Source organism: Cyprinodon tularosa, unplaced genomic scaffold (assembly GCF_016077235.1).
Source record: "Cyprinodon tularosa strain WSP-4 unplaced genomic scaffold, ASM1607723v1 ctg228, whole genome shotgun sequence".
Taxonomy (NCBI): domain Eukaryota; kingdom Metazoa; phylum Chordata; class Actinopteri; order Cyprinodontiformes; family Cyprinodontidae; genus Cyprinodon; species Cyprinodon tularosa.
This window is the reverse complement of record NW_024038851.1, coordinates 1,668,325-1,695,863: the sequence shown is the minus strand read 5'-3', so window position 1 is coordinate 1,695,863 and position 27,539 is coordinate 1,668,325. Positions and strand designations below refer to the sequence as shown.

The following is a 27,539-nucleotide window of genomic DNA, read 5'->3' as shown; positions in this document are numbered from 1 at the left end:
ATTTCTATGGAAAGCTTAACATTACTGGATAGAGATAGTTGTATAGATGATGTTGGCTGTGTAGTGACTGTGCCAGCATTGTGTGACCCAGCTGTTAAACCTTCCTAAAGAGCATTGAGAAATACTTTATATCCTCTGAACTGTCCCACTATAGGAAGTTAGTACTACTCTACTGACCTATTATAGTTATTTTTAATTGTTGCTTAGTGGTCTCAAGGTAACTGATGCCTGTGAAAAAGTAAAAAAGTTAATGTTTTAAGTTCAACTTTCTTTGAATGCCTCTGATATTAAAGCAAAAAACCTAATAGAAGGTACAATTAATAACTAATAGCTTCAGAGCAAAAGGTATAGATTCAAACATTGTAGATGTAGACCGGTGTAGCACCCTTTAAAATGTTAAAGGCTAAGAAAACTGAAGCTTTGATGTCTGGATGTCTCTCTACTTTTCATCAACTCTAGCTGCAGATGCTCAACCTTTTTTAGTTTGGACTGTGAGTCTTTACTTGTACCCATGTACTGAGAAGGAACAGATTAAAACTAATATGAAAGAAGTAATTAAAAAACTTTACATACTAAAAGCTGCCAGATCTACGCATCTTTCTCCTTGGATGAGAAGATCAAACCGTTCCACTGATGTTTGTTATTCCACGGCAAAAAGGTCAGGACCTAAAAGTTGTCTGCGGCTAGTTTGAGGTGATCGTGTTTAGTGGCTCATCTAAGAGTGGAATAGCCCGTTTACTGATCAGGTTTAGGAAAGATGAGTATGTTTAGCAGAGAGCAAAAGCTGCAGGATAAAGCGGAGCTTATAACGCTACAAAATGGTAAGACTGTTTAAGCAACACAAACTAAATAAAAGACATGTTTCCTATCCTCTATGTGTGAGGTACTACAAATAATAATCAAATAAATGCAACTCCTGCTTAGCTTTTTCATCCTATTAAGGACTTTAAAAAAAAGAAAAAGAAAAAATGCAATGTTTTCATAAAAAAATGCTGTAAAAACTGCAGATGTGTCAGTAATTTCTCCCATTTGGAGGTTTGTCTTCCTACATAGATTCATTAGAAAATGGTTCTAGATGATCCAGCACCGCACTCACATCTTCCGGCCCTCTGTACAGGTTATAAACTTGAACTAATTTCTGAACTTTTCTTTGCACAGAAAAAAAAATGTTACAACCAGCAGCGATTTGGATTAAAGGTAAACTAGAGTGAAGACCAAAGGTGAGATGATCTGAGCAGAAGGAAAGTGCTGGTGGGCGGAATCCCTGGGAAAAGCAAAAAGACAACCAAATATTAGACAAATACAGTAAATATTATACTTATTAGAACCTGCAGGTTTAAAAAAGGGAGGTACCTTTGTGAGACGTGAGTCAGATGTGCGTCTCTACGTCGGTATAACCAGGCAGGATGTCTCCATTGGAGCAACTCTTGGGTTCCCCAATAGGTGGGGCGGTGGGCAGCATGTGGGTAGTCGTAGATATTTCCTCGGGCGATGCCTGCTTCCGCTGGATCCTGCGGTGGATCAGGGGCACAAAGAACAGCACCACGCCCCCAACCATAGGAGGTACTCCAGCCAGGGAGAACGCTACTGTGTAGTTACCGAAGTAGCCATGAAGAAGACCTGAGCAGAAGATCCACGAGAGAATGTTAAACATAATCTATTTGAAGGTTTGGAAAAGCTTTGGAAAGTTTTGGAAAAGCAAGCCTAGAAAGGCCTCCGTTTTCCCAAATAGTGTCATGGAAAAATATTAATACTCCTTGAACATTTGAAATGTTTACGTCTAGTCAGATTACACGCACATACCCTCATGTTTTTAGAGTATTAGAGAAATATTAAGTCAGATAGGAATCTAGAAAGTATGGTAGGCTTTTTTTTTCTTACTTTCTTTTTCTTCAAGGCTCTCGTGGTCTATATTTAAAAAATATATATATGTTTAAACCACTTAAGTTTTAATAATCTAGACTTAGACTTTCACAACTTTTACTGTCATTTTGTATACACAGACTGTATACAAAAAAATTCATTTAGTACAGCTTTCAGAAAGAAAATGAACTTTTCCATTCCATAAAGTGCAGCAGTTCATAAGTGTCTGCTTTGCTTTTTTCTAAAAAAGAACAAAGCAGACACTTTTTATTTTATAAATTAGTGGCCCTTAAGGCTTTCCATACCTGTTGCTGGCCCTAATGTTCCCATTTATAGGACTCTGCTTATGTGAAATGTTTAGATTTGAGCTGAAAATGTTATGAACGGAACATCTCTTTAGCATTTAAAAGTTATATTACAGAATTTTCTTTTTGTTAGCAGCCTCTCTCCTGTTGAACTATGTGCTGAATGTGGATCTGTTAGACAGTTTTCTGTCCCAGATGCACCCAAGCTCAGAGGGATGCATCTAAAAAAGGCCCTTCTTACGACAGAAAAGCTTTATTCAGCTTTTCAGGATCTTTTTTCAATGGTTTGCTCATTTGCACACTAAAGGTTAACCGGTTAAACAACCAGCACCTATGTTGCAATAAGTGTCAGGAGTGAATAAGGTAACTGGACGAGATTGCTGAACACTATTTCAAGCATCTTGCTGCAATAATTGCAACCTTCCAGACTAAATCTTTGTCCAGCCAAAAGCAGACATTGTATATGTATGTTCTTTCTTGTATTGTTTATACTTTGGCATCTGTTATGTCTATTTCTGCTTTGGTATGTTAGCAGAGATATTGTGTGTATTTCAGCAAAGGAGAAGTAACAGGAGTAAGTAATAAATAAATTAGGCTGCCAAGGCCATGCCTGAGTCATCAAAGAAGTGTTTAGTGGTTCGTTTTCAGGAACAATGAAAGAAGCATCTTTTGTTATGATGGTAAAGTGATGACTTTCACCCTTGTGTGCTTTTACCCTCAACACAAATGCTTTGAGTAGCCTGCAGTTGGCTACAGTCCCAGCAATCTGAGCTGCAAGGCTTTTGTCCCACTTCACCTTTACTTCTCACATCCTGTCTGAAAGTTTTCCCAGTGAACATTTGTCAGCTAAGATTTTGTAATGTTTAATTCTTTACAGAAGAAATATTAAATCTCAGAAACAAGGCGGACAGATACCTGCAATGGGTGGACCCGCCATCATGGGAAGGGACATAAGGCCCAGAAGGTAACCTATGGCTTGTGAGGCCTGCATGGGACCGACCAGCTCGAAGGCGATGGGAGCCATCATGGTGAGAAAGCAGCCATCACAGAGCCCCAGGAACACACACACCACCACCAGCGCCTCGAACACCGAGCACTGAGGAATCATCATGGACATCAGGCCCAGAGCTATGAAGGAAACAACCTGGAACACAGGAAAAGCAGCAAGATCTCTTTATGTTAAAGCTCCTGATTCTTTAAGAGTGAACTTAACTGAGAACATAAAAAACATCTTTTATAGGTTTCAAGACAAAACTTACTTAAAGCTACAGTGTGTAATAATTACAGGGATATACAGTCAGAAATGTAATATATTATACATAACTATGTTATTTATCATCATCTACGAGCTCAGCCTCTTAACCTTAATATTTGTGTTGCCTTAGAATTCGTTATTTATAATTACAAAGGAGCGGGTCTCGCAGCCATGGAGGCAGACATCTTTGCGCTACGGCAGCGCAGAACCAACAAACTAGCGATTGCGAGATCGCCAAAACGTCACAACGATGTAGAAAAAATAACGGGTATATTTATTATCTTAAGTCTACATGAAATCTATACCCTACACAGACTAATGAAATATTATCTGTAAAATAATCTATGTAAACAAACCTCATCACTTGAGAAGGTAGGTGATGCGGACGTGTTGGAAGACATTTTGTCCCGTAACGCTCGCCTTACTGTTGGGGGGTAGAAGCGGTGGGGGGGAGATGTTCATGTTGCTGCAGTCTGCAGCCTGATCGCTAGATGTCGCTAAAAGTTACACACTGTAACTTTAATTCCAATATTCATTTATTGCTTAATTCATTTTACATAATTAATTGAATTGATTTTCATGCAGTTCCAACATTTTTTAAATTGTAAATAAAGGCTTGCATAAAACAAAATATATTTTGTATAATTTCCAGCAGTAAAGTGTGAAGTAATAATATGTTTTAGTTGCCATCAGCAAAGTCCTTGACTATTTTAAGACCTAAAAACTGTCTAAACACTATGGCTGTACAACAACACTGAATCTCGTCATTTTCCCCCGATGATTTCCTCTTTATAGTTTCAGCTGTGAAATGTAGCATTACAAATCTGGCTGTCAATTTTCACAGCTCCTTGTCTTTTGACAATCAATGTAAGATACTTTTATCACTTAGGAAACATTTCCCAGTTGAGTGCATATATTCAAGCAACCATTTCCTTGACTACTAAAACAGTCTGTTTAGTTTTTTGAAGAAAACCTCCTTTGCTTGCATTCAGTCTGTTTAGTTTTTGTTGCAGCAAGGCTGCTGATGAAGACCAAAAAAGTGACATACCTCCTGTTCTGGCCTGCCTTTACTTGCTCCCTGCACACCTCAGATAAAAATGTAAACGTCCTCAAAGGTATTATTGGGAAGTTCTTCAGGTAGTTCATTGTGATGTTAATGTCTGTGCAAGGTGATGTCAAAACAAAATATGTTAAACCAATTATTTTCACTCAAAAACCTTTTTAAAGGACGCATACCACGCTTTTTTGAAGCATATTAAACTATTGCCTTAGGACTTAAGGAAGATTTGTTTGTAGGAAATGTATTTTTCAGTTCATATTTTTTTAACCTGGAGAAAAGGCTCTTCATTGCAAAGCTGCTTCTACCGTGCTTATTGCTGGCATGTTTTCTTTTATCATCTGAAAAACTTTTTGCATATTACTTTTCTATCATCACATCCTCACCTTCGACGAAAAGGATTTTTTACAGTGTTGCACTGTTTCTGCCGACAGTCAAAGTTAAAATATGATGCAGACTAGTTTTTTTATTAATTTTCAAAATGAAGAAAACCACAATTTATTAATTTTACATTAGAGCAAAATCATTACATTTATTGTCAGTCCCTGAGTGAACCACCACTGTCCAGAATACAGCAGCTAACATCAGTTCTCCTAAATTACATTATAATCTCAGCTGGGCACATATCAGATGCTGTAATTTTCCTTTAACCTGAGGAGGGCACCAAACGGGTGGTTTTACAGACAAAGCAGGATTTCAACATTTAAATAAATAAGTGATAAATAATTGTAAATGTACAGTGTGTGCCTGGGCTCGTCATGGTGAAACATCCATGTTCAAATCAATCATCTGGCTTATTTGAGGAGCAGATAAAGAATGGTGAGGTCAGTGTTTGAGCAATGTAGCACTGGCAGTAAACCAATCCCACAGCATGATGCTAACACTATCATGATTTACAGTAATGTACAGTTTCCTAAGCCTTCCTGTAGTCCTTGAAATGCACATCTAGTCAATTCAGCCAAATAGCTCAAAGTTTTTCTCCACTGACCTGAAGGTTTCTCCATATGGGAAGATTTAAAAAAATTACTTTATGGCTGAACGTGTCTTTTTCTTTTTCTTGTTTTCTTTCTTCTTTTCTTAAATGTTCCAGACCTCCTGATTATTGTAAATGTATATTGATTATACTTAAAGTCCAAGTTTAAATTAAATTACCAAATTCTCCATGGTTCTCCATGTTTTTACAAATAATTGTGTTAAATATTTATTTAAAATAGTTAAATTATACCTTGATTGAATTTTCCTGGACCGGTTTGTTTTGTGTTACTATTATCAAATGGCGCCTGTGACTCAGTCTCTGCCAGATCAAGCCAATCTGTAAATGTTGTATTCCTGTGTATACAGCAGGGAGAAATAAGCCCTGCTTGTATCCGCATGCTTCCTTTGCCCCCTCCTGTTTTCTAAGAAGCAAACAATCAGTGCCAATAAGCAGTGATGATACTCTTTGGTAACAGCAAAGCTGCTTCTCATCTTAAAAGAGAAAGCAAAATAAAACAAAAAAACTATTGTATTAAATCATTTATTTTAAGGATACATTCCCGTTATGGTATCTTGCAATATCCTTCACCTTCTTTAACTTGAATTTATTTGATTTAATGTGTTAAACTAGCCTGACGTAGTCCGACTCAATTCTAGTAAGAATATGAGTCTGATACTGCTCCATAGAGCTGTGATTATGGGGCGTGTTTCGAACGAACCAGGAAAAAAAATGCCTCTGCACTCAATTGGAAAGACCTACAACCAATAAGAGCAACGGAGTGCGTGACGTATGTTAAGTGATGCATAGTTGTTGTCCACAAAAATCAAAGCGTGCAGTTGCACGCCTATAATAAGAAGATGAGACTTGATCGCGTTTCTCTGTTCCTCTTTTAAAATTAATTTGCTGTCGATATCTTCTAGAACAGACCTAATAGCAGAATCTACTCACCTAAACTCTCCAGCGGCAGCCATTATTGTTGTCACCCAAGCGCACATTGGTCACGTGGTTGATTACGTGACTGTTGGTGATCTGTCCATCATCGTATAAAGCCCGCCCTGACAATTTGATTGGATCGCCTGACAGTGGGCGATAATACTCGCGCTATGGAGCAGAGCCAGACCGAACTTCCCCGACCTCAAACTTTGTGGGCGGGACTAAGTTCGGAATGGCACCCAGGCTAGTGTTAAACCAAGACCAAGACATAATTGTGAAGTGTGTTTTAATAAAAAGTAAATAAATCTCAACATCCTTAATACCATCATTGTTTTTTACAGTGTCTGTACAAAGCTCAGTCATGTTGTGTATGTTTTGCAATAATGTTTTGCAATATATGTTTTTCTAGCACATCATGTCAGGTATTGGTATTGACAATTCAATTTTTCCAGGACTTGACTCTGGCAGAGGGGAATCAGGAAGAAGCTAACAAAGCCAGCTTATAAAGGTTGCCTGACTCTTATCTTTATATTTAACTTGGTTTATTTTCTTCTCGTTATTTTTAAACTTTTATTGGTATCACTTTGAGATACTGTCACAATCAATAATAGTTATCGATATTACCATTGATTTTACGCATTTCTACGCATGCATGAATTAAAAGATGAATTAAATGTAGGCATGCATTTACGCAGAACTGGATAAATGCATAAAAGAAATCATTGCATTGATGTGCCAACATTTTCTGCAGTAATTTTTGTAGATCAACTGAAACGTGGCCACTCATTGCAATCACAATGTTTTTTATTTTTTTGCACAATTTAACCTTACTTATTTTGATTCTTCAGAGATCAGGCCCTTTAAGTGTTTAAAAACAACACCCTGAATAAACCACCCACACAGTGAAACATGGTGGAGGCAGTATCATGCTTTTGGAACACGGACAGTGAAGCAGCCGTTCTTTGTAGAAGAATACATGAAGTTAAATACAGGGCACTCTTAGACAAAGAGGCATGGTTCCAGTTGTAGCAGGATATTTCTTTAAAAACAGCAATAGCTATGATGATGCAGTTTAGATAATGGGGTATTAATGTGCTACTGTGGCCTTTGGTTCAAATCTACTATGAGAGTAAGAACAGGCAAAGATTCCTGTCTTTGGATGTGAGAAGTGTGCAGAAATATACCTCAGAATACAGTCAGCTGTATTAAATGCTGTATAAAATGCAAAGATATGTTTTTCTATCAGTTCCCTATAAGATTGCTACTTTGTTATTGTTCATAACATAATATGTAATATCTGATATTATATATATATATATATGTAATATCTTAAAGTGGCAAAATCTGAAAAAGTGATTAGGTGAGCAAATTAGCACCATGCAGGTAATGTTACATCTCAGTGTTGAAATCAGAAAATACTTCTAGCATCTCTCATGTTGCACCAATTTCTCACCTGCATGTAGATCTTCCACAGACCAGGAATAAGGTCTCCAATCTTCCCAAAGCCGAGCCGTCCCACCCCCGATGAAGCTCCGATGCAGACGAGAAGCACCCATTCCTTTTCATTCTCCTTGAAATTCTCCTTCACAAACTTTATCTGAAAAAGACCAGAAAAAAAAACTGTAAACTGCAAGAAGATAACATTCATATGTGACACGAGTCTCTGTTCGATTTTTGACCTGAAACAATCTGTGAACATCTCAGTGGAAAGAAGTTCATCCCAAGCCCCAAATAAAGGTCTTACAAAAACAAAATGTTCTGAGCAACAGAGTTTTGGAACAGCTGCACAGGAAGAACCAGTGCATATTCATCACAGTCTTTCTTGAGCCTCCTGGTCCTTGTGAAATATTTGCTCGCCTTTGAAGAGCTCCGCATCACTCGGTGGCCATAGGATAAGCATGTTTAGGGATACAGAGAGGCCATACAGGAGAGGCTTCCTGAGGTGGTGGAGCCATACAAAGGCCGGGGCTGTGTTTACATCTGGGCCCAGGCCTGAAACAACAGGCTGGTCAGAGGGAGGCCGGAGCTGGAACATCAGACATCTGGATGGAGGGAGATCAACTTCACAGCTTTGCACTAAAACTTTTACATTCCCATCCCTTACTATCTAATCCATCTAGATATGCTTTAAAGTCATATTTTGCAGTCACATAATCCAATGGTATCATTGCTAAAAGCTAAAGAGCTTAAGTCGATCAGGGACAGTGACGTTTGTTGGACAGTTATATACTCTCAGTAAAAAAAAAAAAATCTATTTTATTTTCTGAGAGCAGAAGGAAATCTAAAAGTAAACAAAGTTGTGGAAGGTGTGGAGAAATTAATGCTTTATACCAATGTGGCACAGCACAAATTCATAAAGGTTAGCAGTCAGCAGTGCAAAGATGTAAGCTGAATTCATCTCTAAAATCTCACCACACAGAAGTCGTTTAATGATAAAATATCTATCTTTACGGGAAGCAAAGACATTTTTAACAACAGTCATATGACTTTTTAGTGACTTACATACAGTCAACCATTGTTTTTGGAAGTGACAGACCAACAATCAGTAAGAGGAGAAATTATACTTCATTTTAAAATAATGTATACCCTAATGTTTGCAAAGTGTTGCATGGATCGTCTCATGTATTCATCCTCTGAACATTTATAGTGTACAGCACTGAGCCAGCTCTGGAGGAGCTCTGGAGGAGCTGCCTCAGTGGGAGAATCTGTTAGTAGTGTACTCCACAGTTCTCCATGAAAGGCTGGTAAATAAAAAGCCTTGCATAAAAGTAAGTCAAAGGTCAACAAACCAAAGTAAAATCAATTGATCATAAAACCTGCAAACCTGACAGAGAAGGAGCCACCATCATATATACAGCAAACTGGGCTCTAAACAGCCGGAGTCACCTCTAGCATCTCCCTTTACTTTCTGTAATGGTTCTTACTGAGTGGCTGTTGATATCCCAAAATAATTAAGCTCCCGGTTTTGGTTTACTTGCATAAAGATTGTCTGCAGCTCTGTTGTAATAAACAGAACAACTTTGTGAAGATGTACTTTTCCCCACTAATCTTATTCTTCTGTTGTTGTTTGAAATTGGTCGAATTGGTCATTAAACACCTGATCTGCATATGAAAAAAGGCTCACCTGCAAAATAGGTTTACACATGCTGCCTGCTGAACTGCACACCCAAATCGCTTTATACTTCATATGAAGATCGGCTCTGTGCGTGTAAACAGGTTTGCACATTTAGATCATGCACATCTACTTTAGTAGTTTAAAACGTAGAAACAAAAGCAAAAGGCTTCCTGCTGTAACAGGAGCAAAAAGGGGGCTCTTTAAAATATTGGTATATCGATCTGCTTTTCAGATTTTTATTTTTTTTTTTAAATAAACATGCATCCTTTTTCTCCCAGTTGAAAGCTATTTTGTTAGTTTAGTATAGTGTCAGTCTATCAAATAAAATCCCAATAAAATACATGTTAGGATTAAGGCATGAGGCTGATGTTCACTTTTAATTTATGAAGCTACAAGAGGCCGTCATGTGGGAAACTCTTACCAGATGGACATATGGCACAAAGTATCCTAGCACAGCGGTTGCTACTCCAAATGCCCAAACACGGTAGGTCACAATGTAAAACACACGCAGGTTGAAGTATTTCCTAACCCCAGCAACCGCCTTGCTCCACTTGCTCATCCCCTGAGCCGTAGCCTGGGTCTGGGATTCAGCAGGGCCCGGGTCCATCCCTGGAGGGCCCATGCCTCCCCTAATGGGGAGCAAGGGTTTGAATGTTAATGCTAGAAGGGCCTGCACCAGCATGAAGAGGCTGAGAATCTGGAAGGTTCTGCTTAGACCCAGAGGTTCAACCAGCTTTTTCAGAAACACAGGCAGTCCCATAGAGAAGAGGCTGGCTCCGGCCGTCACCACGCCGTTGACCAAGCCCAGCCGCTGCCGAAAGTAGTGTCCGAGGATTACTAAGGACGGCTGGAAGGCGAAGGAGGAGCCACAGCCGAACAGTATCCCGTATGTGAAGTAGCGGAGGATTAGGGAGCTGCAAGCACAAAGAAAAGAAAAAAGATTTAAATGCAAGAGACAAAAACATCATCAAAGCTTGTAAATAATCGAAAATGTGTTTGTTCCTATCAATAAAATGTTTTAATTGTAGGTATGGTAGGAGTATGTATGAACATTGGCATAGTTGCAGCATTGTGGCCAAAATTTTTGACAGGAAATAAAAATGTAAAAATGTTAAGTAATAGCTTGTTAAATCCATATTTTGTCTCAGCTATGAACTGACTGAGCAGGCTCCTCCCACTAAGCTGTACTTTTGGAACAAAACAGAAAGCTAAATATTTTTCGATGATACTTTCAGCAAACATCTCTTTTTGACCATTTTCATTTGTTCTTCGTTCTTTAATGGATTCACCATGTCTCGCCATGCCGTGTGAATAGCCCTTTTTTTGTCATGTCAGGGCTGAGAAGCATTTTTTCCCAGACTGAGGTTGTGTTTAAGCGTGGTTAATGAGATACTTGTGAGTGACAGAGTCACCAGGAGCGTCTTACTTTGCAAATGATGTAGTGAGAAGCCCTATAAAAGCCACTGCTGCCCCGCAGACGGCGGTCTTCCTGCAGCCGAAGCGGTCTGTGAACATGCTGACCACAGGAGAGCAGAAGAAGATCATCCCCATGGCAAGGGCCCCGACCAAGGCTGCAGAAGATAACAGATAGGAGAGAAACCCATCATAAAGTGGGAACTGCATGTGGCAATCACTAAAAGCAAATATGGCCCTCTGTGTAAACAGAACAAAGATCAGAGTCCTTACACCATCACATTTTCATCTTACTTCATACTTTCATGATTCCTCCAGGCTGGTGTTCAATATGGTAATAGATCATATGTAGAAGTTATTTCATTAAGATGTACACTTTCGTATCTCTTCCTTCACATGTTTGCCTTTATGTTTGGCCTACTTGGTTATTCTTTTATAAATACATTAGAGCATTTAGTGCACTAGCACGGTACTGGCATCGGCTGATCTCAGCCACAAAAACCTCAATATGGTGCAAATCTATAGATTTACAGAGTTGAAAATGCAATAAATAACTGAGTCTTCTGCCATTCATTAAATCAGGATAGTTTATAATATTTCTCCCAGCAGCTGATTGGTTAAGGTTTATAACAAGTTAACAGCACATAAGCGACTAAACTAATTCCTTGAGTGTTTTAACGAGGTCCAATATTCTGAAAAGGTGAGGTTAAAGACTGGATTTAAAATAATCAAATAAATCTTAAGAAATGTTCCTCTGTGGCTCTAACCAGATCAAACAGTGTATCAAAGTTTATATTTGTTAAGTATTAAGAGTGTCCAAGCAAAACAAACCAAGCGGCTCTCAGAGACACAGCGTGCGCTGTAGAGCAAACAAAGATACGCGCATGAGGCCCGTCTCCAAGGGAGCAAAGGTAGCTCAGTGTCCACCATGCTGTCCTGGTTGTGGGTCAAACTGAGCTGGGGGTTCAATGGAAAACGTGATGGCCTCATCTGACTTCTTAGACTTACTATACTGTAAACGGAAAATTAAGTTGTAGGCTCAATACAAACTCCATCCCCTACGTTATTTAGACTAAACACGTCCAGGCCATCATGCAGATCCATAAATCCTGGTTTACCTTAATTTTCTATTTTATGACCCCTTTTGGGACTGTATTTTTTAACCAACTACCGAGATGAGTTTGTGTGGCCTTGGTTCAGATCTACAAGCTGTCTGATATTTATCTGCTCATAATTATTCAAAAAGAGTTCAATCAGAACCCAGTGGAGATAAAATAGCATCAATGCTCCCTCCATCTAATTTTTTTTTTTTAGCAGTTACAATAAAGCTAATCAATTAAAACTAGCGTTGCACCGATACCGATACCAGTATCGGGCGGGGCCCAGATACTGCACTAAAATGGTGTTATCAGTATTGTATGTTTCTACATACATAGAGACATATCTAAAAGACAAGAGCATTTCAAGTGTCTCAATCCCAAAAGAAAGCAAAGACAAGTTAAATTTAGCAAACAAGGCATAGGTCAAAACCTTTATGAAGGAAAAGCATCCCTTGCTTACAAATCTGAAATTCCATCAGTAAAAGAACATCCAGCAGCATTACCTCGTTATTCCTGAAAAACTGAACATTTTTATTCATTTTTCTAAAAGTTATCTTGTTTATTCAAAAAAAACAGTCAATTTCTTTTTTTTTTCCTAGGTGAATGCAATAAACTTCCTTACTAATGAGGAAAAGTCAGTTTTTTTCTTATAAAACTGGTAATAACCTTTATGGGTTTTTAACAAAAGCAGCATTTAATCAAAGTTTGAAAACTTCCAACCCTTTTTCAGCCCCTTTGTACAGATCAAATAGAAAATAAGCTAAGCCCATCACCCCATCATCAAAAACAAGAGCCCTCTCTGAACCGAGCAAAAGTCGGGATGTAAATGGAGTACGGTGTTCTCATTAGAGAGGATTAGGTCAACACACTCCGGGACGAAAAGAATAAGAACACAAAGAACAGGACTTGTTTCCGTGCAGGTTTGAAAGCATCTCTTTCTGCCTTAAAGGCAAGTCTCTTCAAACACAATGTGAAGAGGCTGTTTAGTATGTTCTCCAAAACAGTTAAAGCGTGCACACATTTAAACAGGAATTACAGGGAATCTTTTTTTGTAAGCGCAGAATATTTTTGTTGTGGTCTCTTTTTTTTTTTCTTCTTCTTTTTTAAGCAGGGCCGAAACAAACCCAACATCGTTTATACACTATATTGCCAAAAGTATTTGCTCACCCATCCAAATTATTGGAATCAGGTGTTCCAATCACTTCCATGGCCACAGGTGTATAAATTCAAGCACCTAGGCATGCAGACTGTTTTTACAAACATTTGTGAAAGAATGGGTCGCTCTCAGGAGCTCAGTGAATTCCAGCGTGGAACTGTGATAGGATGCCACCTGTGCAACAAATCCAGTCGTGAAATTTCCTCGCTCCTAAATATTCCACAGTCAACTGTCAGCTGTATTATAAGAAAATGGAAGTGTTTGGGAACGACAGCAACTCAGCCACGAAGAGGTAGGCCACGTAAACTGACGGAGCGGGGTCAGCGGATGCTGACGCGCATAGTGCGAAGAGGTCGCCAACTTTCTGCAGAGTCAATCACTACAGACCTCCAAACTTCATGTGGCCTTCAGATTAGCTCAAGAACAGTGCGCAGAGAGCTTCATGGAATGGGTTTCCATGGTCGAGCAGCTGCATCCAAGCCATACATCACCAAGTGCAATGCAAAGCGTCGGATGCGGTGGTGTAAAGCACGCCGCCACTGGACTCTAGAGCAGTGGAGACGCGTTCTCTGGAGTGACGAATCGCGCTTCTCCATCTGGCAATCTGATGGACGGGTCTGGGTTTGGCGGTTGCCAGGAGAACGGTACTTGTCTGACTGCATTGTGCCAAGTGTAAAGTTTGGTGGAGGGGGGATTATGGTGTGAGGTTGTTTTTCAGGAGCTGGGCTTGGCCCCTTAGTTCCAGTGAAAGGAACTCTGAATGCTTCAGCATACCAAGACATTTTGGACAATTCCATGCTCCCAACTTTGTGGGAACAGTTTGGAGCTGGCCCCTTCCTCTTCCAACATGACTGTGCACCAGTGCACAAAGCAAGGTCCATAAAGACATGGATGACAGAGTCTGGTGTGGATGAACTTGACTGGCCTGCACAGAGTCCTGACCTCAACCCGATAGAACACCTTTGGGATGAATTAGAGCGGAGACTGAGAGCCAGGCCTTCTCGTCCAACATCAGTGTGCGACCTCACAAATGCGCTTCTGGAAGAATGGTCAAAAATTCCCATAAACACACTCCTAAACCTTGTGGACAGCCTTCCCAGAAGAGTTGAAGCTGTTCTAGCTGCAAAGGGTGGACCGACGTCATATTGAACCCTATGGATTAGGAACGGGATGTCACTTAAGCTCATATGTGAGTCAAGGCAGGTGAGCAAATACTTTTGGCAATATAGTGTACATGTGCATGAATCTGACTCCTTTGATCTATGCAAAGCAAATGGCGAGGCAACTGTGCCTTCATAAACATCATGTATGCCAGACCAATCAACACTTTTAGCATTGAAGTTTAGCTCAAGTGAGTTAAAAAACAGAGCATATGAAAAAAGGATCTAATCCAGCTTCACATGGTAATTAAGTTTAACTTTTTGCACAAGGTGCTGCCAAACAATCGGAAACAGCTCATTGTAAAGAACCTCTCCGACATTATTGTTTGTGGCTTATCCAGACATAAGAGGAAATATTCAGTCACGGAGACAATGCCGCCGACTGTGGCTGGCATTGAGTCAAGTTCTCACTGTAAGAGAGAAACAATAGCCATCCATGTTTTTGCACTATTATTGGCAACATGGATTTACGGGAATGTAAGGTTTATATAGAAATCATTTTCCACAAGGCCGAACAAAATGTCCTTAGCAGGTGCCAGAGGTGGAACATAGCCCAGTATATGACGTAGAAGCTGTTTTGCTCTTAAACGGTAGACTCTTACCAAAGAAATTGTAGAAATCAAAATGAGTAGAAAGCTTTTTTATGCTAACATTTAGCAATAAAGCTACATAGATGATTGACCTGCGATTGCTGATCGTTAATGGGAAAATAAACAACTACTTTTTTATATGTGAACCGATTAGGTCTTTCCTGGCCAACACAGAAACAAATATCCAGTTTCCTTTGCACCATTGTTTAAAAGAGAAGTAATGATCAACAGAAAAATTAAGGAATAAGAAGACTGCATCTAGATACACAGTTCATATGCAGGGCTTTTTGAAGTAAAAATTAAGACCGTAATTGACCATTTAAAGTCCACTTTAAGCATGATTTTAACCTGCTTAATAAAAAAAACGTAATTTTAGAAAAAAATAGTTGCAATAACATGGTTGTTAGATCCAACAACCTCTTTGGTTTGGTGGCATGCTGGGGCTTGACATGATGTAGAAAAACTGAAACCAACCTCTGGCAAGTTTTGGAGTCATTTCTATTTAAAACTGCTCATAATTTGATTTAGTTACTTCTGAAGAAAAGCTACTCCACAGCATAATGCTGCCACCACCGTGTTTCACAGAGGGAACTGTGTTCTTTAGATGTGCTCTTATTTTTGACTAAGACTGCAATATTTATTTTTATCCGACTCCAAAACATTGCAAAGATTTTACATCCATATTATTATGTTCTTTAAAATAAATTTCTGGTGAATTAAGGATTTCTTTAATTTAACTTTAAATGTTTTAAAGACAATATCAATATCTGGATGTTTTCTTTGATAAGATTTCATTATTTAATCAATTTTTTATTTTTCACTTGTTAAAAAATAAAAAATAGATATCTACAAGCAGCCATGTGGGCACTTCCGAGCTTCACCAAAACGTATTATTACAACTAGCTGAGAAATCTAGTGTTAAATTATATCCAGAGTTATGTAGACATCCTTTGCGCTTTGAATGTTATGCCCCTCTGTGGGCCCCTGGAAAATAAGACACACACCTAAAGGGGTGTCCATTCATTCAAATCCATTCTTATCAGTCCACAGTGGCTCGTATTGAGCAATTCACTGAGCTGTTAAACAATGCTGCTCCCTATGTGGGTAAAGAATAACACCAGACTAAGACGCAGGTTGTTTGAGAACAATACAAGCAAAAAGAAACAGTTTAAAATACTTCTTGTAGATTAGCAGAGGTGGTGGCATACTGTAGAAAAAAACAACAGACCAGGGGCCTTGTAAAAACACCTTCATTCTTTTTATGTAGGCTAATTCTTAATTTTTTCATCATCAAGAGGAAGAGGTATTTACACAATTCCACGCCTCAGATGCAATGACGTCTATGGAGCGATTTTAAAAAAAACAAAACAAAAGCGTTGAACGAAACGTTTGCAAATCAGCAGTAAAATAAAGAGGGGAGTATCTTCAAAGGGGTTTGGTTCAACGCTGAGTTTTGACAGCAGAAATGGCAGGATGCATCATGACGTGTTTGCTTTCTGCAACGTTAAATCCCTCATGACTTAGGATTGTGAGTAACCTCAAGCTGTCGGTCAGTGGAAGCTATAGCTGTTTGGTCCTAATTTGAATGCAAAATAAGATGAACTTACTGTAACTTATAGAGGTTCTGTTTCTGATTATCAGATATTTTATCAATTTATAATACTGAAAATGAGATTTTATGATGGTCAGGTGGACGTTTGTTTAATGTATTTCTACCTCCTCTGTTATCCAGCCTTATTTAGGCAAAAGTCCAAAGAAAGAAAACACACACTCGTAAAAAAGCAAATCCTTACCATCTGTATCTATCTGCCGTGTGAAGGCTAATGAGACCATGATCCAACCTGAACCCATTCCCCTTCTCTCTGGAATGCCAAAAAGCCAACTGTGCTTTTGGACCTGCTAATCCTGGATGTGGAGCAGGAAGGAGAAACGCTGGAGAAATCTCAGGCAGTGAAGATCCAATGCTGATCATTTACAGCTAATCAAGGCTGTAATGAAACTCCTCTTGTGCTGGGTGGATGTTTTTCATTACAATAACACCAACAACTGGATATGTTGGTAATATCTGCCAACGTTTAAAAATAACAAAAAAAATACTTAGGTAGCCTAATTGTCCAACTGACAATCAGATTATGAGATTATGAGAGAAAAGGGTATTTGTTCAGTTCTGTGGAGCAGACTGTCTTTAAGCTCTTGTTTCTGACAATAACCTTTAAAAAGACAGATAATCTATTTAGGGACGATTACACAATGTGTTGAAGATCATAGATATTATAATTTTTTGGACTAATGTTAAAGCCCAGCTAAAAGCATAATTGTTTCTTCATCTTCCAGTCATGGACAATGCACTAAGCTAATGGGCATTTTGTATGTGGTCTGTACATCTAGTTTTATGATGATTTTCTGTGGGTTTTTGATTTGCGTTTTATTCGTTTTGTGTCGCTTTGTGTTTAAAATAAGTTTGGTAGGATAAAAAGATAACATATTATGATAATGATACAGTAGATCAAACCAAATGTGTCAGTCTCTTTCACAACATTGCTCTTCTTTATTTTCCATAAAGCCGAGACCAAACAGACGGTCACAGCAGCACTGACTCTGGGTGTTTTTACTATTCCTTTAAACCTAAATGACACTTAGAAAGAGAGACGACTATAACTTTTTAAAACGTTCGTATGCCTCAGAGCGGTTCAGCATCAAGGGCCAAAATAAATACCAGCAGTAGTTCAAAGATCTGCATGTTTTAAATAACTTAAACTTCTCACAACAAAAATCGAAAGATTTTATTATTTTAATATCAGTTCATCTTATTTTTTTAAAAATCAGCTTAAGCCACAAAATGTCCTCAGGATCACCCCTTCTTTGGACCAAGCTGTAAAAAGGTGCAGATTTAAACTTAAGAATGTCAGAGTGGTTGGAAAAGCAATCAGATATTTATTAAACTCTTTGCATTTAGTTTAATATTTTCTCTACCCCTCCATGTGTATTTTTTCTTAGCTTTGCTTTCCTGAGATGGGTACTCACTAAATACATTCACTTGAGTAACTTTATGAATAAAATGTACTTCTGTGGTAGTTTGACACCACTATTATTCTTGCTTTTACTTATTTGAGTACAATTTCTTGCTGCTCACCTCTAGTAACTTCATGAAATGATGAGCAAACACGTGATAATCTAAAATGCTCCAGACCCATGCCCTAGATTTCGTGTTTGTAAACACGTTTCATTGTGGTGCGTGTTGTCCCACTTGGAGGTCAAGTGGAAATGCAGTAAAACAGTAACTGTTCTCTGCAAGTTGTTTAATTTTGTACTGTAAGTGCTGGTTTCTAGTCTTTTAGGCTGTAGAAACTGCAAACTTAAAGGTGTCCTTAACTGACAATATTATCTTTAAATGGATGTTTAGATCATCTGCAGAGAGGTAGTTGAGGCTGCAAAGTATTTTTCTGTCCTTTGGTGTGGAAGAGGAGGGAGTGGGCTTTCAGCTGACTTTCTGGTTTAACTATGTTAATTTTCCTTCAGTTCAAATAGCAGCAAAACAGTTGAATAAAGTGCAGTAAGGTGTGTAAAGCTGGACAGACATGTTTTTAATCTAAACTGCTTCCTAAACTGAATTAAATCCAGGGCTGGGCAGTGAATTGCATTTGGAATTAGGGCTGCAACTAACAATTATTTTGCAAAGCGATTCATCTGTCTATTATTTTTTTTTATTAATAATCGGAGAGCTAAAGGGTTTTTATTTTTTACATATTCAAGGAGGTGAAACTAAAACTTCTCCACTTGTGGAATTCTAGATACTGATAGCTAAAAAAGTTTTTTTGAATCTTAAATGCAAAATGCTGATAAACTTTTTACAAATTTTATATAATTACTGGTTAAAGTGGGTCGCTATGTCTGCTAAAGGCCTTATACACCAGTAAAGGGTTAATTGAGTAGTAAAATACGTAGTTGATGATTATTTCAATAACTGATTAATCACGATTAATCCGATTAATTGTTTCAGCTCTATAATACAGCAATTCAGCAATATAATCGCAATTCAATTTTCAAAACACAAAGGTTCTCAATTTTAACCACACTACATTAAACCAGAGTAAGACACACCATTTCTCCCTCCAGCCCTTTAGGTGGGGGTAAAACACTTGAAGTGTGTTTGTCGCCACAAAGAAAGGTAGATATTTTTGCAGCTAGCATGCAGGTTCATGCACGCAAGTAGAAGTAAACACCTTTTTCACAGAAAGAATACAGTAAAATCCTGGGGTGAAAAAAAGACAACAAGTTTGGGGTTAGGGCAAAGGAAAATCTAAATAAAATCGCAGTTTAGATTTTTTGCTACATCGTTCCGGCCTACAGTAATTAAGACAAAAACCTTTGACTGATCACTTCAGTTGTGTGAGCCAAACGTTCGCAAGCCCTGCATTAGAAGAATGAATTCAACTAGAGCTGCAACTAATTATTATTTTGCAAATTGATTTACCTGTCAATTACTTTTTCAATTAATTGATTTATTAGATTGCCAAAGGTTTCCAAAAACAAATTTTTTGCAAAAGAAAACCAGAGGAATTCTGGTCTTTTTTACAATTTTGATATAATTAGAGCTTTAAGTGAGTTGCTCTGTCAGCTAAAGGTACATTTTACAGTCTCTATACTCCAGTTAATGATTAAACGATTACTAAATTAGTTTAAAGATTATATAGGAGATTATTTCAATAATCGATTAATCTAATTTAATGTTTTTAGCCCTACTTTAAACACACAGTTTTATACCATTAAGGCTTTAAAAGTTGAATCCTAACCCTGAGATGACACAGAGCAACGCAACATACCAGCAGGAGTGTGAATGTATTTAACAATTTAAAAGACAACCTAGGTGATGGTTTTATGAGTACATCTCAGACTAGTCTCACAAGATTCTACTAGCTTTTTAACTACTCTGCCTGAAATCAAGGCTCCTGTTTGATAGGTGATTTATAAACAGATAATTTACCCAAAACTTTTAGCTGAAAGTCTCCTCTTTATCAAACAAGGAAATAAATTCAAAAGAAACTAGGAAGGAATGTGCTTTTTTGTTGAGTGCAACCCTCCTTCCGCTCTGTTTCATATCAGTGGCTCACAGACCAATATTACTTCAGGCGTTGATAAAATATTAATCCCCCCGCCTGCCGAGCCTTTCTACAGCCCCTGTCTCACACATTCCCCTGATTTACAAACCATGCGTCCACCACAGCGAGCTGTGTGTGGGACTTCTCTCCTTCGTTTTGCACGACAGTGTCTTTTGCAAGTTTAAGATCGGGTCGCTTCCCACTGATCGTGAAAGCAGCTTTATAACGTATCTCATACTGTGCGTTTGGCTAGAGAAGGAAAGAAAGGGAGACTTGCTGCAATCTTTAGGGAAATGAACACCATCTGTGTTTCGCAACCTTCCAACTTGACGACCATTGTCAAAGAACCCTCCATTGGTGTTTTAAAAACTTCCTTCTGTACCCCCTGAAGGTCTGATTAAACAAAGATTTAAGTGAAGCATGAAGGTGACAACCTATAAAGGAAAATATACTGTATTATTATTCATTTAAAAGCAGCCTGTAACATCTCCCCCTCAAGGCTAGTCTAGTTAAGGATTTGAATTTCTGCCTCTCAAATCCCAGATCTAATATGCCTCATCTAAATACATAAAAGTAATAAAACAAAATAGTTTTTCTCTCTTTTTTTCCACTTGTAACAATAAAGGGGTTAATTTGTTCCAGGCAGCCGTTTAATCTCCTCCCACACACAGCCCTTAACCTTAGCTGGTGATTGTGAAACATGAAAAGAACTTTAGAAAAATACCCTCTTGTGTTATCATACAGGGAGAACAGGACAGCGAAGAAGGAAGGGCGCCAAAACTAACACCAGCAAAAGAAATGATTCACACAGCAGCAGTTTACATCTACACTTTCAACTTTACACTATCCATAGAATTGCAGGCAGAATAGTTACAGAGGAATCTCTGCTGTTATTCTGATTATGGAGATTATAATCACTGATATAGATATTTCCTTAAATGTCAGTGTTTGACGCATTTGTTTTTGAGTAACATTTTAATGTGCAATGATAAAAGAAAAAACAGATTTCTATCAGATTTCCTATGAACAGCACACATAAGGTCAGTGAAAGGCATGTAATACATTACATTTACTGTTAGTATTTAGAAAGTCATCTGATCAATCCAAGCATTAGACTGAGGAATGTGAAGTTCAAACAGAAAATCTGACATATTTTGGCACTTTGACTAATCCCGTTGGAATTAGTTGAATTTGGGCAATATCATGTATAAAAAGGTTACAGGATCAAAGATGATCAATGTTTCCATTTAACAAACTACAATTAAACGACAAGTTAAATGGATTACTGAGAAAGAGGGTGACTGGAGTTTTCTTAGCCTTTATCTTTTAATGAAACATGGAGTATTATGGCGCCAAAATAGGGACAAAATCATTTAAAACAAAAAAATTAAACACTGTAGAAAAGGATTTGAAGCTGAAGAGTACTAAAAAATGTTTGAAAGTACTTTTTGGGTTTTAAATGACTCCTCATCCGCACATTTTATTACAAATGTTTGATTCAATAAAATTTATATTTATGCTAAACATCCGTTGTCAAGAGAAATTATGAAAATCAGGTAGTAAAGCTGTTAGAAAACAGTTGGACCACAAACTTAATAATACCTCAGTTATACCCAGAGAAAGCAGCTGATCTGTTGACTCGCTCCTGTCATGATTTTGGTTATGTTGTGCTTTACTTTGCTCCTTTTCTAGTTTTATTGGTTGAATTCCTATTTTGTTGTAATTTCTAGATTTATGTTAGTTCTCATGTTTTTCTGTTGTCCTCTGTTGCCATCTTGTGTGTGTGTGTGTTCCTTTCCCCTTGGCTCCCTCGTTGTCTCCTCACACCTGCTCCTTGTCAGCTCGTTAGCCCTCCCTTTGTCTCTGTCAGCTATTTATGCTCACTCTTTGTTGGTTCCTCTGTTGTTGCTGGTCCTGTCATCGCTGCAATCGCCTCCCCTCGTCTCTCCCTGGCTCCTTCTACGTGTTTTCCCTTGATGTCTCCATGGTTCTGGTCTGTTACATTTTAGTTGGATTTTTGGACTGCCTTTGTTAACCATTTTTTCATTAAAACTACAAGTATTCACCTCAGCCTCTCTGCCTCTGCATTTGGGTCCTCCAAACCTCAACAATACGTGACAGCTCCTCTTACACACAGTAGTTCACTTAGGGACTGACTGTAAGTTAAATGATTTCTTTATAATGGAACATGAAAAAAGTATTTAATTTCTTCATAATAAAAAAGAAAATAATTCAAATTGGACAGAAAAAGAGTGGGCCTCATCTTTCTTCTCTAAAAAAAGGACTTGACAATTTTGTGTCAGTGGTGTGTGAATATTTTTTGTTTTTATTTATTTGGATATTGGTCTAGATATTTATTTATGATCCCTACAAGCAGCCAGACAGAATCTTTAAGTCAGCAGGTCAAACCGAGAAAAAAACAGCTCAACTATTTATTAAAGAATGTACAAAAAAAACACAGTGAAACTTTTAGCCACTGGGGGCGCTAGCCTTGCAACCTTCAGGCTCAACCCCCTGTAAAACTGCTAGCAACACTGCACTGTTGTAACGTTAAACTAAAACTAAGCTAAGAGATCACAAACCACCAGCTAGCAGCAAATTTTTCCCCATATTGTGACCTATAGCTAAAAGTCGCAAATTAAGTGTTCCTTGGCATGAGGTGCACCTTTGGTAACAATTTGCTAAAAATCCTTTTATACGTTTATAAAAAAAGGCACAGCACCTGTCTGCAGCCTCTGGTGTTTGTTCTGCTCTCACCTTCTTCATTCACTCTGCTTTCTTGTTTGATCAGTGGATTGAGACTTCAAGCGAGGCATGATTCACCTTTCCTGTTTTTGTCTTCAGTATACTACTTTAGGATTATTTTGAGTCCAATGCTGAAGCTGTCATTGCTCACTGCTGCCACTCTCTGGTTTAGAGGGGAACTGCTTGCTCCACCAAATCATTTTAAAGAATCATCTAAAAAAAATCCTAATGTGGATCATCACCAAGATTTAATTAACCGTGGACTGAGATTCACCTTTGGTAAAAATATCATTAAAATATGTGCATAACTTTTAAAGTTTTCTTGTACATAGATAGACAGACAGATAAACAAACAACAACTTGACTAAAAACATGAAATCCTTGGCGGAGGTCACAATGTAACAACAACCCCTCTAGATTCCACCCTACATCAGAGAACCGAATATATGTCTGATCATGTAAGTGTCATAACTGCTTCATCCACTAGCAACATCTTTTAGCGTATTTAGCAGTCACATTTAAGGAGAGCTCAGGTTGCCTTTGGGTCACATAACCCAGTCAGTGATCCTCTAACGTTACATAGGTGGAATGTTGAGAAGGTCGTCCCACATGGGGCATCGATACATGCCAACTGCTGTATACTGACCACAGAAATGATTTGATATATCTCAAATTAAGCTAATACTTTGATCAAAAGTTAGGAAGTGTTTTTTTTTTATTTCAGACAATTCATCACTGAATACAGAGTAATTTCTGACCTGTCTGACAGGCTCGATGAGTTGTAAAACAATAAATATACTTATATTCTAAAGTAATACAAGATTTGTACTATGTTTTAGTGTGCTGTAAGTCAAAGGAATGTACTTTCTAGAGTCACTTTAATTTCTCCAATCTAAACTGCAAGAACATTATCATGTGGCCTTTTGCCACTGGGTTTTAGTAGTAGGGGGGGGGGGGTGAGGTTTAGATCACATAAACATAAGATTTATATGATTTTTTAAAGACCTGTCTAGTTCCCATGGTTCTTGAACGCACCAGCTGGGAATATTTTGTTTAGGCACCTCAGCTGCCAATCATCATTCCACACCGCATATTATCTAATGCTGGGGGGCACTTTGAAATTTAAAAAAGTAGTTTTAAACATTTCTTTTCAGTTTCATTTTTATTTGTAGTTTTAAACCTTTTTATTCGACTCAAAAATATTTCTCAGAGTAGCATAGCACTCTGAGCACTGCCCAGTAGCTGGCTGAAAGAAGTCTTCCGCAGACATATCTGGCTGTTTATTCTCTGCAATACTGAATTATCAAACCAATGCCATGTATTCAATTCAGTTTATTTATATCGCGCCAATTCACAACACATGTCATCTTAAGGCACTTTACAGTTCACCAGATAATACAGCCAAACTGATTCAAAGTTTTCTATCTAAAGAAAACCAGTTGCTTGCGTCGACTCAGTAACTGGGATGCAATCCCTCACACTAAGCATGCTTGTAGCAACAGTGGAGAGAAAAAAATCCCTTTTAACAGGAAGAAACCTCCAGCAGAACCGTATTAGAGTTTTGTTTACTCTTTAATACTAGGCTATCTATTAGATAGCATGTTCTCTAAATGCAGAGATTTTGGAGCACCTCATGCCAGTTTATTCTTAAATAATCCTAAACATCAGGGTTCATTTTCACTTTAATGATTGAACTCTGAGAATCCTGGCTTTTTTTTCAGTTAGGCTTGTGAAAGCATTATATATAGCACTCTGCATAGATTTCCATAATGCAACCTTTAAGGTCATATATAGCACACATGCATTAATCTGGCTTTTAAAGTCTAAAGCATCAGTTCAGATTTTTTGTTTGAGATTATATTTCTAGAAAAAATGTACTAGAGCACATGCATTGAAAAAAAGAATAATAAATACATATATTTATTGTAAATCCAACACAAAGTAAAGTAGATTTTTATTTATGTATTAATATATTAAAAACCAAATCTAAACTAAAGAAGTGGTTTTAAATGTTAACTGTTGAAATGTTCAGGTTAGATGTGTGTCTCTAAACTACATGCATCTTGAACAGAGTGCACCACAGCCCCACTTGTTGATTTTTCTTAGAGGTACTCACCCACTTTGAACTGAGAAGTTTGGCCATTTGGGTCTTTGTGTTCCTCCAACAGCATCGTATGAAGAATACCAAAAGAGTTTTGAATCCCGAATATGGACCCGTTGCACCAGGTTGCAGCAAAAACCACAAGCCAGCCCCAGCCTCCCTCTGGCGGGACAAACCCGGCTCCCTGACCGTGTGTCTCCAGCTTTGCTCCAGCTTCAGCATCAGGCTTGAACTCCCCCTCGATCAGCTGGACGGAACTCTCCTCCTTGGCGATTTTGCTCTCGCTCCCCGCTGGTTGATCATCCTTGCTCCCATCCACCTCCAGCTCCGCCCGGGACATGTCGGTGGACGGCTGCGCCTCTAATCCGTTGATCCCCATGCTGTCTGGACTGGAGGAGAGGTTACTGCTGGATTTTGGAGTTCATGCCTTGCATATAGGTCACTGACATAATAGCGGCGATTTGAATAACAGATTTGATTGGCTATCTGTCAAACGTGTAAGACGGATGGTTCACTGGCACACCAGCCTCCTACACGAAGCCGAAGTCTGAGCGTCAACTTCTGAGAATGAACCCCAGGCTAGGAGCGATGCATTTCCCATTCTAGGCTCCAGGAATTCACTGGCCTAATAATCTCCCTTGTTTTACAGAAGTTTTTTTTTTTTCTGCCTGCAGAGAGTTAACCCAGATATTTATTTACTTGTGCTACTGGTTCCGCTCGCTGCGTCCGCTTCGATTCGGCAGCGCGTCGTCTTGTCACGCAGAGCGCACCCGGTCCGTAACATGTCGCAGGAAACCCGAACATGAGCGATTTTCCCCTGACACATTGAGGCCGCTGCAGATATAGGAAGGCCTGTGGGAGTCCCGCTGGTGGGCCGAGTCGGCTCTCAACTGTCAACACAGGTTCTACCGTCATTGAGCTGCTGCTTCCCTCCGCCTCTTTCCTCCTCTCCCTGGCGGACAGACTGCTGGAGCCAATGGCTTCCAAGCTATTCGCGTCCGATACTTCGGAGCGACGGAAAGAGACGAGTGTTTCCGAAGGGACTGCAACGGTCGTAAGCATGCTTTAGCTATCAGTAAATTTATCAGTAAACCTGATGCGGTTTTATCTCTACAAAGTGAACTGGAATAATAAGGTTTTTTTGTTTTTTACATTATAAACACCATGAACGAGCCTCAATAAGGAGGCTGCAGCAGCCTACTAGTCTCTTGGTCAGAGGCGGAGCTAGATGGGGGGCCAGTGGTGGCCACCATACACATAATATAAGAATAGACCCAGCATCGACCACTTTTATCTATGAGCACTGACGTGATTTGGTGGCACCATCTTGGGGCGGTTGACAGCTCCGCTCAGTGTAATTGTTGAGCAGGAACAGGATCAGTTTGAATCAACTTTAACTCTCTGAATATCGTAAAATTTTCACAGTTTAGTTTTTTTTTCTGAAAACACATAAATAGTTCAGTTTATTTAAATATTCTTCTCTATACAGGTATGTATATATATATATATATATATATATATATATATATATATATATATATATATATATATATATATATAAACAAACTATTTTCTCACACCTCATGGGGTGGTATGTGTCATCCTCAAGCTCGGGTCCTCTACCAGAGGCCTGGGAGTTTGAGGGTTATGCGCAGTATCTTAGCTGTTCGTAGAACTGGACTTTTCTGGACAGAGACCTCTGATGTTTTTCCTGGAATCTGCTGTAGTCACTCTCCCAATTTGGGGGTCACAGCCCCCAGTGCTCCAATTACCACTGGCACCACTGCTGCTCTTACTTTCCACATCTTTTCTAGCTCCTCTATATATTTTTAAATAAATATATATATATATATATATATATATAGACACATCTCCACATGTCTATATATATTTATATATACATATATGTATATAGACACATCTCCACATGTCTATATATATTTATATATACATCTCTCTCTCTCTCAATATATATAGATATACATCAATATATAGATATATACATATATTTTTATATATATTCTGTAAAAAATATTGTTAAATACTGTAAAAATGTCCACCGCCGTATTAATGATCTATTCTTCAGATGAACAGTATTTATGTGTTTTGGCTGTTTTTATTTTTTTATTTTTAGTGTTTTATGTTTGATTTATTTATTTGTATTTACAGCACTTTGGGCAGCTGTGTTTTTTTTTTAAGTGCTTAACAAATAAAATTGGATTGGATTTTTTTTTTTTTTTACTCTGTCACTTATGCTATTATTTTTATGCACTTTATAAGGTCCAAATTTGTGTGACCACATTTGCTGTACTAATTTGTTGCTGGAACGCCACAATTTACCCACTGTGGGACAACAGAAGGAGTTTCTATTCTATATAGTGTATATCTGCTGTTTATTTAGTAATGTCTTCCAAACCTCTGATGCCTTCATGAAGTTATCCCTTGAGGTCTGATGTTAACAGCCTGTTGATTTAGACAGAAATCTGTGGAAGTGCTCAGGCATCCTTCTTCTGTTCTGCTTTAAGCAGCAGGTTAGGGTCGCAGATCGACCTCCCCAGAATGGCACCCCTAATTCCTGCGCCGCAACAGTCAATGTGGAGTCTACTCTTATATTATGTCTATGATGGCCACCCTGACCCAATCATTGGCCACCCCTACTATTTTTTCCCCT

General features: G+C 38.4%; 1 protein-coding gene across 1 annotated transcript; it reads right to left on the bottom strand.

The window, feature by feature from the left end:
• slc16a2 (solute carrier family 16 member 2) lies at window positions 1–25,845 on the bottom strand. Its single transcript, XM_038286565.1, has 7 exons — window positions 24,884–25,845; window positions 10,931–11,075; window positions 9,926–10,418; window positions 7,843–7,986; window positions 3,084–3,312; window positions 1,354–1,620; window positions 1–1,264 (listed from the first exon to the last, which is right to left on the bottom strand). The coding sequence occupies exons 1-6, from the start codon at window positions 25,245–25,247 to the stop codon at window positions 1,370–1,372; spliced, it is 1,626 nt and encodes a 541-aa protein (XP_038142493.1). The 5' UTR covers window positions 25,248–25,845; the 3' UTR covers window positions 1–1,264; window positions 1,354–1,369.
• Between the last annotated feature and the right edge of the window lie 1,694 nt (window positions 25,846–27,539).

Bases quoted from the DNA above. Each gene is read 5' to 3' on its own strand.
- slc16a2 (XM_038286565.1), bottom strand. From the start codon at position 25,247: ATGGGGATCAACGGATTAGAGGCGCAGCCGTCCACCGACATGTCCCGG. The intron at 11,076-24,883 runs GTGAGTACCTCT...TATCTTCTGCAG, and splicing joins AACTTCTCAGTTCAAAGTGG to CCTTGGTCGGGGCCCTTGCC. The intron at 10,419-10,930 runs GTAAGACGCTCC...TTGTGCTTGCAG, and splicing joins CTCACTACATCATTTGCAAA to CTCCCTAATCCTCCGCTACT.